The 12,706-nt window shown below is 33.1% G+C and overlaps 1 protein-coding gene across 2 annotated transcripts; it reads right to left on the reverse strand.

The window, feature by feature from the left end:
- Positions 1-4,104: 4,104 nt before the first annotated feature.
- On the reverse strand, positions 4,105-9,261 carry LOC145124333 (Met-10+ like family protein / kelch repeat-containing protein). 2 transcript variants are annotated; one of them, XM_079059638.1, is made up of 9 exons: positions 8,369-9,261; positions 7,594-7,990; positions 6,386-7,459; positions 6,006-6,135; positions 5,662-5,897; positions 5,348-5,483; positions 5,031-5,107; positions 4,633-4,739; positions 4,105-4,446 (listed from the first exon to the last, which is right to left on the reverse strand). In XM_079059638.1, the coding sequence occupies exons 1-9, from the start codon at positions 9,147-9,149 to the stop codon at positions 4,340-4,342; spliced, it is 3,045 nt and encodes a 1,014-aa protein (XP_078915764.1). In that variant the 5' UTR covers positions 9,150-9,261; the 3' UTR covers positions 4,105-4,339. The 2 variants fall into 2 exon arrangements, with proteins under 2 accessions (XP_078915764.1, XP_078915765.1); XM_079059639.1 differs by having other exon boundaries at positions 7,594-7,978; positions 8,369-9,260.
- Between the last annotated feature and the right edge of the window lie 3,445 nt (positions 9,262-12,706).

Genomic DNA, 12,706 nt, shown 5'->3' on the forward strand with positions numbered 1-12,706 from the left:
GAACCAAATAGTCCAATCCAAATTGTCTAATTAGATAATTCGGTTTTATCCACATAGTGAACAGCCCTAGCCTCTAGGCTCTATGAGTGACCAAACTCAAAATAAATATCAAACTTAGTGACGACTTAGGTGTTGTTTGTGTTTTGTCTGCAGATCTTCTTGGCCTCTTCTGTCTGCGACGCGCAGACCACGCACAAACATTAACCTTCACAGACTGTTTGTTTTTTTGAAGACTGCAGATCTAAAAATGTATGTGCGCCCTCTTCTTGGCGCAGATGTGGACCAGAGTCTTCTAACATCTTCATACATCTTCTAGCTTAAAAAAAACACATATCTTTATTTTTTTTTAGTTTTTTTTTTAATTTATATTTATTCCAACTTTATTAATAATTTGAAAAAAAAGCTACAATACTTAAAAAAAAAAAGTTCGACGACACAATATGATATTTTTGACAAATCTATAAATAAATTTCTTACAATAATGGTCGTTGAAGTTGTTTATATAAATATGAAAAAAAAATCATAATATATTCATATATTTTTTGTGCCAAAGTTTATAAGACATTATTTAATACAGTATCGTCAATTTATTGGGAAAATATTTAATGTACGTTTTTAATTGATTTAATTGAAAAAGTCGAAGTTTATTTCCATCCATTTATGTATCAATTTCTTTTATTCCTAATTACAATGTTTAGGTATAACTTTGCGACCAAAATTGTTGGTTTTTATAAAATATATACATTAATTCGTACCATTTTTATTTTCACTTTTTATACAATAATACATAAAAGTTGATCTAGATTTGTTAATTATTTATAACAAAGTTATAAAAATATTAAAAAAAACACTTTGAATTTAAAAAAAAAAATCAGTTTATTTAGATTTTAGTTTATTTTAATAGCCTGCAGATGTTAAAAAAACAAATAATCTTCTTTTTTCAGACTGCAGACGTTTGGTTCACCTCTTCTACTGCAGATGTCTACAGATTTGGTCCGCAGACTGCAGACATTTTATCTCAGAAAAAACAAACAGCACCTTAGATATGAAGAATATACAATCCATATGCTTTTACGAGAAAGTGGGTTTCACTTGGAGGAAGAAGAAGCGGGGTAGGGGTAGGGGTAGATGGTAGGCCCACTTAGTTATATATAAATATAAGTATTTAAAACATAAATATAGAATAAATAAAAATATAAGGAATAAAAAGATCATTTGCATCGTTTAAGGACCAATACTTGAGAGTATCGGGTACGGGCCGATTATTGCCTACGTGGAATAGTCTTAACGTCGTGGCAATAGGTGGAGCCCCCCCCCCCCCCCCAACCCGATATGTGATCTCTCATTGTAACGACAATAGCTTGCAACACGTATGTAAAATTTATTTCGTCCCTTTTGACCTTATTAACTGTCATTTTTTCAAAAAAAAAAAAATTAATTAATTATTTTCTATTACCTGTAAATACATACCTTCTACCTTAAACTTATTCACACGATTTTTTTTCTTTCTCTATATTATAAAATTTCAATACCTCTAGAAAAAAACGGATACGTTCGACCCGCCTAACGATAATGTTGATGATGATAATATCTTCTTCTCTATGATGTATGAGTATTGCACGAACGTGCTACTACAACCATATTCAGCTCCTCTGCTAATAAGACGTGTGATGTTAAAAAGAAATCACGAAGGACATCAACGTCTAGTTCACGATTATTTTGCAGATAATTGTGTCTACCAGCCACGTGATTTCAGACGAAGACTCCATTTATGTAAAAGTGTGTTTGCACGGATAGCCAACGCCTTAGAAAACAAGTATCGTTTCTTTCAAGTTTTGTAATTTATAAATATAGCTTTTAGATAATACATAAAATAATTACATTTTTCACCTATTAAATATATGTTTAGGTATGAGTTCTTCCAAATGAGATATGATGCTAGAGGTAAATGAGGATTCATATGGTTGCAAAAATGTTTTTTGCATCAATTAAGCTGATGGCTATGGGGTAGTCGCCCGATTCTATTAACGATATATGAGAATGTCTGAGAGAACTGCAAGAGAAAGTTTTTAGAGATTAGCAAGAGGTGTTGTTGAAACCTTCAGTGACGTTTATTTGCGGAAACCTTCATTGAATGATATGCAACACATGAAGAAAGACATGGTTTTTCCGGGTATGCTTGGAAGCATTGATTGCACACACTGGAAATGGAGAAATTGTCTCATGGCGTGGAAATGCCAGTATTCAAGTGGTCATCATGGAGCGTCTTCCTTGGTATTAAAGATTGTTGTTGCCCAATATTTATGGATTTGGCATGCTTTTTTCGGGGTTGCGAGCTCCAACAACGACATCAACGTTCTTCATCAGTCACCAATATTCGACGATCTTTTGTCTAGAAATGCACCGGATGCTCATTTCACAGGGGATATAGATGAATATAAATTTGGGTATTACATTACGGATGGAATATATTTAGCATATTCCACATTCGTGAAGACATTTTGACACCCAGTAGAACCAAGTGATAATTTTTTCAAGAGGAGACAAAAAGGAACACGTAAGGATGTGGAACGTGTTTTTGGAGTTCTAAAGTCAAAGTGACGCATATTTGAACATGTAGCACGACCATATCAGTTAGGAACTCTACAAGATATTATGTATGCATGTATCATAATGCATAACATGGTGATTGAAGATAAATGACGAAATATTACTGAGTGCATGCCTATGGAACCCATACACGTGCAATTTCAACAAGGGATAGTAGAATATTTACATAGAGTCGTTAATATTCAAGACACACGAAAACACAGACAACTTCGAGAAAACTTGTCGGATTATATGTATGATGGTAATGAAGATGAAGAATAGTGAATTTAGGGGGAAAGTGAATTTTTTTTCGTCTTGTAATGTTCTTTTAGTTTTTAAATGTTATATTTAATTAAAAAAAATATGTTTTATCTAAATAACATATTTTATTAAATTACATTTGTTTTTATAATTATTAAAAAAATAACATATTTTATTAAAAAAATCGGTTCCCATTTTTCATCCAATTCGGGTTTCGGGTTATTCGGGTTCGGGTCGGTTTTGGCCCGAAGCATATCCCTAGGTGTTATAATATGTTAATCATTTCCTCAATTGGTATTATAACACCATTGGTGACATGACATGTGAGATGACACATTTTTGGTGTGATAACATCTTGTCCACACCTAGTAGTCTAAGTGCGTATGGTATGGGGTTGTTAAGTTGCCGTTATAGCTGAGGTGGCGCCAAAAACAACGTTATAACACTTGTAACACCACTCCCTCTTCTCGTTAAGGGGGTGTTATGACATGTCTCGTTGTGACGAAGACGGGGTAAAACACCTACTTTGATTGGTTGTTGCCTTCATTAACCTCTCTCTCTCTCTCATGTTATAACATATGCACACCATCTCCACTTCTAGTTATTGTTGTGTTGGCATATGATGTGACAATTTTAGATGTTATAACATTAGACCCACATCCAATGCTCTAAAAGAAACAAAAGTTAGTTAAAATATCCAAACAAAAAGATGGACTAAACTTGCAAGTTTTGGTATACAACACTAGTGTCAGTGATCATTCTTGTAAATTACTATGCAAATAAACATAAAATATTATTTGCATAAATAAACAGGGCAAAAATGTCAAAACGGAAAGGTAAGAGCAATCTTGAGGTTTAGATTAAAAAAAACAAAATTTAGGTTGAAACTAGAAAAGTCGCCACGATGAAATGTCAGTCGGTCGGTTTAATTGATTTTTTAACATCTTAAAATTATCGATTTTTGTTTATTCGATTTCGGTTTATTTGGTAAAAAACTGCTTAAATGAAAAGATTCAAATTATAAGTTATTATTTCTAGAAATAGAAAACAGTAAAAATTTTCCAAGTAAAATGTTTAAAACATAAGGGTTTTTTTTTTCTTTCGAAATTTGCCCTTTAATAATCGAAAAAGGGTTAACATTTTGGCATCTAATTTTACATAAAAAATTATATGACACTTATTTAGAGAATTCCCACAAGTCCCCAACAAAGTTTCTAAGTGTTTTTAGAAAGTTACAACTTACAAACATAAAAATCGACACAATCAAATTGAACATTATAAATTAAATGGTCCAAGACTATTTTTCAATTATACATTTCAATACATTCACCTCTTGTTTAAACTATACCATTCACTATCCATAACTCACGAGAACAACCACAAACACACAAATCATGTTTACCTTCTTGATCCCAAAATCTTTGCAAACTAGCAAAATGACCAATATGCCCTTGATTTTATAGCTCCCAAATGTAAAGGTTTCTTGATCTTATGATTCTATTTGTTTGCATCTTATGTCTACCACAAGATGACGAATGTGAGGTGCATACCATTTTACTCTCTCTACATGTTCTACAAATACATCCCAATTGTAACCTACAAAAATCACAAAAAAAATTGAGATTTTTATACGCATTTTAAAGAATGTGTAAAACACTGAAAGCCCAAAGTTACATAATAATAGCCCATTAATCTTTCGATCAACTTAAAAAGATAGTTAAAGTTATTTGAAGCCCACAACTTTTAAGACTTGTATAAGGTGGCTCAAAGTTTTGTCTTTACCTTGGGATCTTGAAATTTCTTTAATGGATTTTGACACGTGTTGTGTCCATGATTCTTCTTCAGTGTCCTTCACGTTGCCATGCACATGCATCATGCCACCATTGCTCCTGAAAAACGAAAAATAAAAGAATAAACACAAAGGGAAGTGTGATATGATCGTATGAGAATCAAATTGACTATTATTAGTCAAATTGGGATGTAAAATGTATTTGATTTATAAAGTTAAATTCGACTAATGGATCTTTCTTAAAGAAAATTAAGAATTAGTATCAATTTGGAAGTTGACATTTATTCATTTTGACACAAAAACTCAAAATTGTATAAAAGGAATAAGTTGTGATAATTGTCTATGGCTCTTTTAGGATGTAATGTTATAACTCGTCAAAGAGTGAAATTACCTTAATGCCCTTACAGCAGTTTCCCAACTACCCTCGCTCGATGGAAGCAGACCAAGATTGACTCGATCCGCAACTCCCTGGAAAATAGATAAAGTCAAATAGTCAAATACATTTACTCGTACAAAGTTCCTTTTGAAGTCAAACCAAATGCTCGATATGATAGAGTTAACAAAGAATTTATCCAATTTCAGGAAGAATAACAAAAACAAGATTAAAATGAATATAAAGATTATCTCCACTAAATGAATCTTTTTATGGTTTTTTTTAAGAATGATTGTATATAGAGATTATAAAAAATAGAAAACAAGAAGTCATACTTTAGGTGCTGTGACACGATTATCTCCTTCAAGAACAATACAACGATCAGCCACACCATTTGCTTCAAGATTATGCTTCAAAGCCTCAATAGCATGTGGATTCCATTCACATGCATACACCATTTTTGCATTAGCCCTGTTCAAAAAACCACATGACATATGACAAAATCGACACAAATATTGAGATTATAACAATTTTCAAAAGTTGAATTATTTGAAATGTGAAAGTGTATTGTTATTTATTGCAATTTGCACTACATTAGATCCTAAAATAATAAAATTCGGATTAATAAACGAGTAGAAAATTTTCGTACTTGACAAGGAAAGGCAATGTGAAGTATCCAATTCCTGTGAACAAGTCTACAATAACTTCCTCTTTACAATCAAGTTTCCCCATTCTAAGCTTTTCTGAAAGATTACCCCATGAAAACATGCATTTTGTAGCATCAAACGAATAAAGAACTCCATTTTCACAATGGTCAACCCATCCGTTGACCCCAACAAGAATCTCCAATCCACTATCTCTTGTTCCCGTAGGTGAAACCCTGCCCTAAGATATATATCAAGTTGCCGTTTTTGTTCACAAACATATCATGCATTTTTAAAAAGTTAGGTTACTTGTGGAGCAAGGCATGTGTGATTTAGAATATTAGCTTACTTGTCTAGCAAGGCGACTAGCACCAAGTGATTCAGCAACACTCAACCAAAGCTCCTTCCCCAAAGTGTCCCATACTGAGTCTTTGAAAGAAGTTGTGGGAAGCACAACAATGTCCCCTAATCGCTCCCATCTACAAGAAATAGCAACATACTTTCATTATGATTTATAACAATTCTTATGAAACATACGCCTAAATTAAAACTAGTGAAAATTTCATTGTATTTGGATGACATTGCTATAATTAGGTAGATTTTTTCAAAGTACAATATTGTAATAGGAATAAATGAGAGTAGGATATTGTTGTCTCTTTCATTTACTCCAATTTTATACACTTACATTAACCACAAAAATTATGGGGTGGGGTGGGTGGGTGACTATACCTTGTGGGTAGCTCTTCCAAGAGTGTCAAAGGAAGATTATGATGATTCAACAACGAAGCAACAACTTCTTTCATTACTTTCAATGGAGAACTTGAAGCTTTTCTAACTTTGACAACATGGTCAGCATGTGTAGTTCCACCAAAAGCAACCAAAAGATCCAAAGCTCTTGCACTCGAAATAACCTTAAAGCTTTCTTGCAAATTAAGGTCATTTACCTCATCTACCCCTTCATTTAACCCTGGTTTCTTATCTTGGTAAATTGCTACAAACTCTTTGGTGATTGGGAAACAAACATAAACTCCACTTTCTTGTGTGTAGACTTTTCTCTCCAAATCCAACCATCCAAACTTTTTCAAAATGTCCTTCGCGGGTTTCGCATGCCTTTTATCAACTCGCAAAACCCATCGTAAAGGAACAATCTTTTTTCCATATATACCCTCAAGATTCAAATCCAAAACCCCATTTGATATCTTTTCAGTTCGGGTATCTTTTGTGTCACAAGAAAGTAAGGGAAGCAAGTTGATCCTCATGGGTTCACTAAACTTGGTTCCAAATGCATAACAAGAAGCACCACCACCAACAATAACAAGATCATCATCAACAATATTTGTTGTGGATCGAACAAAAAGGTCTTCACCAATCGAATTCAACTTGATACGTTTCCAAAGACTTTTATCCACTTCAAATACTGATAATTCTTGGTAATGTTGTCTTATAGGACACCCTCCCATGACACCAATGTAGTTTTTGTACACAAACATCGTGTGGGAAAATCGGGCGTAAGGTGTACTTCCTACCACCTTTTCCTTTCTCCAAGTGGATGAATGAATGTCAAAAGTGTAAAAATCTCCTAGTGCTTTTACCCCATCGTATCCTCCAAACATAAATAGTTGAGAATTGTAGGCTACCATTGTGTGGGAATGGCGAGCGGACGGTTTTGCCCCTTGAACATTAACTTCTTCCCATGTCATGGTGTGTGTATCAAGCTTATACATTGATGAAGAGATGTTGCCATTGTGGATCCCACCAAAAACATAGAGGCTTGACCCAATAACTGCAGTTGCATGCCGATGACTATACAAGAACCGATAAAAAAAGATGACATAAGCGCAAGAGAATTTGGAAACCGGGAAATATTTAAGGGATAAATGCAAAAAATAAACAAGTCAATATAAGTACATTGTTATTACTTGCATTTAACTTATTACCTTTGAGGAAAGTCAATTCCATTACATTGTAACTCCATCCATTCATAATTCATTGTATTAAGCACCCAAACATCATTTAGCACATTCCCAGGATCACCTCTACCTCCAATAACAAACATAAGCTCTCCTACTAAAGAAGCAGTGTGACCCAAACGTGTGGATGGAGTGCTTCCATAGTCAACCAATTGTAGTTGACCAGACACTGAATCTAAAATCCATGTGTCTTTTCTTCGTGCATGTCTTCCCATGCCTCCAAAACCACCAAAAACAAGAACCGATTTAGGGTTTTTTGTGGTGTCAAGTGTAATGGCTGAATGACCCCAAAGATGAAGCTTCTCAATTGGCTCACCAGTGATAATCATTGGTTTTATAGGAAGAGTAAACCCTGCCAAATCATCTAAAGATTCAAACTTTATATGCTAAGATAATAAGAAAATTTTATGCAATCGAATGTTCAAAGTTATGGATAGATATGTAATTTTAGATTTACGGTTTATGTCATGATATAGTCATCAACTATTTTGTTATTTTTCTCATTTTAATGTGAGAGTAAGAAACTCCAATGTTCGTTCAAAATGTAATATTATAATATGATATAAGCAGTTTTAGCCAAACTACCCTAAAATCCAATAAACTCATCAATTTTGAACTTAAAGAAGTAGCAAAACAGTGTTTCAAGAATTAAAATCTAAATTTAGAAACAGATGGATAACATATTACATGTATATTATTTTGCTGAATAAAAAAACGAGAGAATATGAACAACAAATCTTACCATTACTTGCGTCATCTTTAATTTCCTTTGTTAGTTGAAAATCATCCACTCCACCATTAATCATTGAGAAATCTTTATCACCCAAATCTTGATTCATGTTTAAAAACTCATAATCACCAGTTACAGTATTCTCTGGTCGCATGATTAACTCATTCTTCAACAATGCATCATGAAAACTATCACCTCTTTTTCTATTAGCTTCCATTTTCTCATTAGCAATCCCAACAAGGTAATTCAAATACTCCTTTGACACCATTATCTTATGGGTATCCCCTAATGGCACTTCTAATCTAATCGAACATCGAATTGCAACAATAACTCGCTTACTGTTCACATTTGTAATCCCTGATTCCCTAAACCCACAAGAAATAGCTAAAGACACTAGCTTTTGAGCAGAAAGAACGTCTTTACATTCAACGGCGATTATCAAAGGTTCGAATCTGAAAACTAGATTTTCTGGGTTGTCGGATTGAAGTGAATCGGTGGTGGGGTTTGGAGGAAAGATGAGATTTTGGACCGAGTTAGGGTCAGCTGGTTCATGGGTGATGAACACCCAGTTGCCACCTTTGGATTTTTTCTTGACGGTGGTCGTGGTGGTGGTGGGGGTTGAGAGGATGGAGATGCGGCCGGAGCAAGAACTGGTGGTGAAGTAAGATGGGTGAGAATTGAGGGTTTTGAGGAGTGGGATTATGGGTGTGTCTATGTCTCCTTTTGGTGATTTATCCGGCTCCGGCGAACTCATAGTGGCTAAGGTGGCTTTCTTTCTCTTCTCAAACTCCATCTCTGACTGCCTCTGATGAATTTTCCGGCGGCAGTTGAAGGTCTGCAACCCCGGGGAGTTTGAGGGAGGGGATCTCAGAGATGAATTGGGCTGTTTGTTTTGGGCTTTTAGGTTTGAATGGATTCTTTCTTTACTCCGTTGTGATTCAATTCAATAACATTGGGCTCTTAGGTTCGTTTTTGAGTGGTTCATTTTTTCTTCCAAGTTTCAAATTTTCAACCAATTATTTAATCAACTTTCTTTTTTTGGTTTTCGTATTATTTTTCAAGTCAAATCATAGAAGTTTGAAAATTTATTGTAACTTTCAAAGATTATATATATATATATATATATATATATATATATATATATATATATATATATATATATATATCCGCATCAAACGATGGGTACAAATAATAAGAGACATAATTAGGTACATAGGTCCTTGAAAAGCATGAAAACAATGAGCTTATAATAATATTCTGAAGCTTGGAACACTGATTGCATGCATTGATGTAATAATTTGTGTTAAAATAGAAAGAATGAATAAAACATGCAATTTATATAGGGGGAAAAATCATGAAATCATCTGGTTCAACTAAATTTAGAAAATGCCTAAATATATATATCTAGATAATTACATGTTATATGTGTTTATTATCTGTGCCGAAGATGTTATTTATTAGATAAAATATTATGAGATGATATTTAACTGATTTAATCATATAGTAATAGGTGATGGTAGATAGGAGATGATAGGTAAGTGATGATAAATAGGTGATGATAAATAAGCGATGATAAATGGGAGATGACTATGAGTTGCCCTGACCTTGACTTGCGATGTTGCGATGTAGTCATTTATCAGTGTATAGATGGCAACCACAGACTAATCTAAGCAGTTCAGTGGAAACACCTACATGCTCAAAACCTATAGGTAACGAATTACGAGTTCAGACGATGTAGTAACTACGTATTCATGCGATGATACTATAAACCCTTTATTGACACGTATTGGGGGGAAATCCCCGAAACAATAATGTCTATGTGATGTAGGCGATGATCCTTAGGAAATGTCCTTAGCAATAAACATATAAGTAAATGTGATGCAGGCGACAACCCTTAGGATAAAGTCCTAGAGAAGAATAAATAAAGAAAACGAAGATGGGTAATCAGGTTAATTGTTTGACATGAAATGTGTGAATAAACAAATTAACTATATTACTGTGGGCTGAAAACCTATGTATCTCACTAGGTTTTCCAACCTAACCCACTTAGTTTATTTATATCACAAGTATCGATGCGAAGATACTTTACATTGAGAGATTAAAGGGGAAGTAGATCATTAATGTAAATTAATGTAAGGTCTGTGTATGCTTATGTTTTGTATCACTTATGACATCCCAAGTTTTGAAAGAATATCAATATTGAACGTTTCTTCAGAAATGATTAATGTTAATAATATCTCACATTGAAATAATATTTTTGGGAGCAATTCTGCAGCAAAAGAAATATTCTGTTTTAAAATAAGCATAAAAAAGGTTTAAATGACCGTAAATTTAGGGATGTCACATTACCACACACAACACACAAAGAGATGCAATATAACCTTCTCTCGCGGTAGCCTTACCGCAACACAAATATGGTGGTCGGTGTTGTGTACACCACATACCGCGACGCCACACCGCAGTATGCGGTTAAGGGTATACCAACCTTATGTGTGAGGTCCCACTTGGAAACTATATGCCCTACACAAGGTGTTCTGTCGCCGTTGAAGAGCAATCCCATTGTGACTCCAACTATGTGCTCCTTTTTCTTTTTTCTCATAAATTTTGACAGTTAGCAATTAAAAATTTTATAATTTATTTTTTTAACCTTCTATAAATACCAATTTAATCTTCAATTTTATAAATTATGTTATCATAAATTTATAACAATTTTTTTCGTAATTAAAATTTATTAAATAAATAAGATTATATCTCTTACATGTTTTTAAATAAATAGTATACATGTATTTATAGAAATATTACATTTGTAAGATACATTTCAATTATAATTTTTTATAAAATATATCACCGTGTTTAATTTTTTTAATATGTATTTTAACTTTTATATGATTTCGATACATAAAGATTAAACTTTATATTTGTGACTAATTAATATAATTTAGTATATAACATGTGATTGCAAATACTAAATATTACATTTAAACTATTACTAGTAATTAAAAATAAACTAAAGATAAAAAGATGGACTAAAACTGACTAATAAAACTTGAACTCCCATTTTAGAGAAATGAATAATGTTACATGGAGTAATAGTTCCATGGAGAAATAATGTTACATGGGCTAATAAAACTTGAACTCCCATTTTAGAGAAATGAATAATGTTACATGGAGTAACACTATTTGTTTATCCAAGATGAATAAATGAAGTAGATAATGGTAAAATAACAAATGGAGTAGAAAGTTTTATATGGGATAGGTTGGAGGAGCTTTAAAGAAGACACTATTAGTATCTTCTTTACAAGCAAGGCCCATCATCGATGTTGATTAAGGTGTTCACATGGTTTGATGATTTAGATCGGCGGAGAGAAGCTTTTTTAGAGAAGTTATCTAGGTAGGTTTGAAGCGAAGAATGGAATGGAGAGAGAGAGAGAGAGAGAGAGAGAGAGAGAGAGAGAGAGAGAGAGAGAGAGAGAGAGAGAGAGAGAGAGAGAGATTTAATTATTTTAAATAATAAAAAAGGAATCAAAAGTAAAAAAGAAAAAAATTATTATTATTATTATTTAAAGAGCATAATTATCATTTAGGTTTGTTATGGATTACATACAAAAAAATCAAATATGATAGTGACCAAATCCCTAAAAAATGTTTAATTTCGGTGCAAATCCAAAAATTTTCTGAAATACAAAGACTATTATTGCGTTTTTCTTGAAGTTAAATCCAAAAAACGTGGAAGTCGATTAGTGACAAATGTATGAAATGACACTGTATTAGTAAATTTAAGAAGAAATTATCACATGGAAAAAAAAACAAACAAAAAAAAACTGTAATGATTTATATCAAGGGAAGTTGAGTAATCTAACCATTATAAACAACCATTTCAATAAAAATAACTAACAATTTTGTTTAGGGAAATTAACCACATGCTCCGAAATATCATATTCTGGAGCACGTAATTTTGTTCTGGATTTGTGATCTGGAATACAATATTCTGGTGTATTTCTGATTTTGTTATGGAGTGTGTGCTGATTAATGGGAATTTGGTCCAAAATTTGACACCTCATACAGGCCGGACTGAAAAAGTGTATTCCAGACTACAGTTTAGAACGGTCGTACATTCCGGGGTGTTATTCCGGAGAGCTAGAATTAGGGTTTTTGTATGTTTTTGTTCCAAATATGCAATACATTTGTGTGTTTAATATATTTATGTTTTCGATACTTTCCATAAGCATTCTGGAATGAGTACGTATATAGGATTTTTTCGAGTTCCAGTTTCTAGTGGAGGGCAATGGCAGTGTATCGACGGATGTATGCAATATCTTGCTCCCGACTACACATTCTTTGGTGTAGATA

The sequence above is a fragment of the Lactuca virosa genome, chromosome 7 (genome assembly GCF_052849685.1).
Source record: "Lactuca virosa cultivar CGN04683 chromosome 7, Lactuca_virosa_CGN04683_v6, whole genome shotgun sequence".
Taxonomy (NCBI): Eukaryota; Viridiplantae; Streptophyta; class Magnoliopsida; order Asterales; family Asteraceae; genus Lactuca; species Lactuca virosa.

What these genes read in the sequence shown, in the direction of transcription:
- LOC145124333 (XM_079059638.1), bottom strand. Translation starts at nt 9,149, where the DNA reads ATGGAGTTTGAGAAGAGAAAGAAAGCCACCTTAGCCACTATGAGTTCG. An exon ending in GGAATTGACTTTCCTCAAAG is followed by an intron (nt 7,460 to 7,593) that starts GTAATAAGTTAA and finishes GTTCTTGTATAG; the next exon opens with TCATCGGCATGCAACTGCAG. An exon ending in ATCGTGTCACAGCACCTAAA is followed by an intron (nt 5,108 to 5,347) that starts GTATGACTTCTT and finishes TCTATTTTCCAG; the next exon opens with GGAGTTGCGGATCGAGTCAA.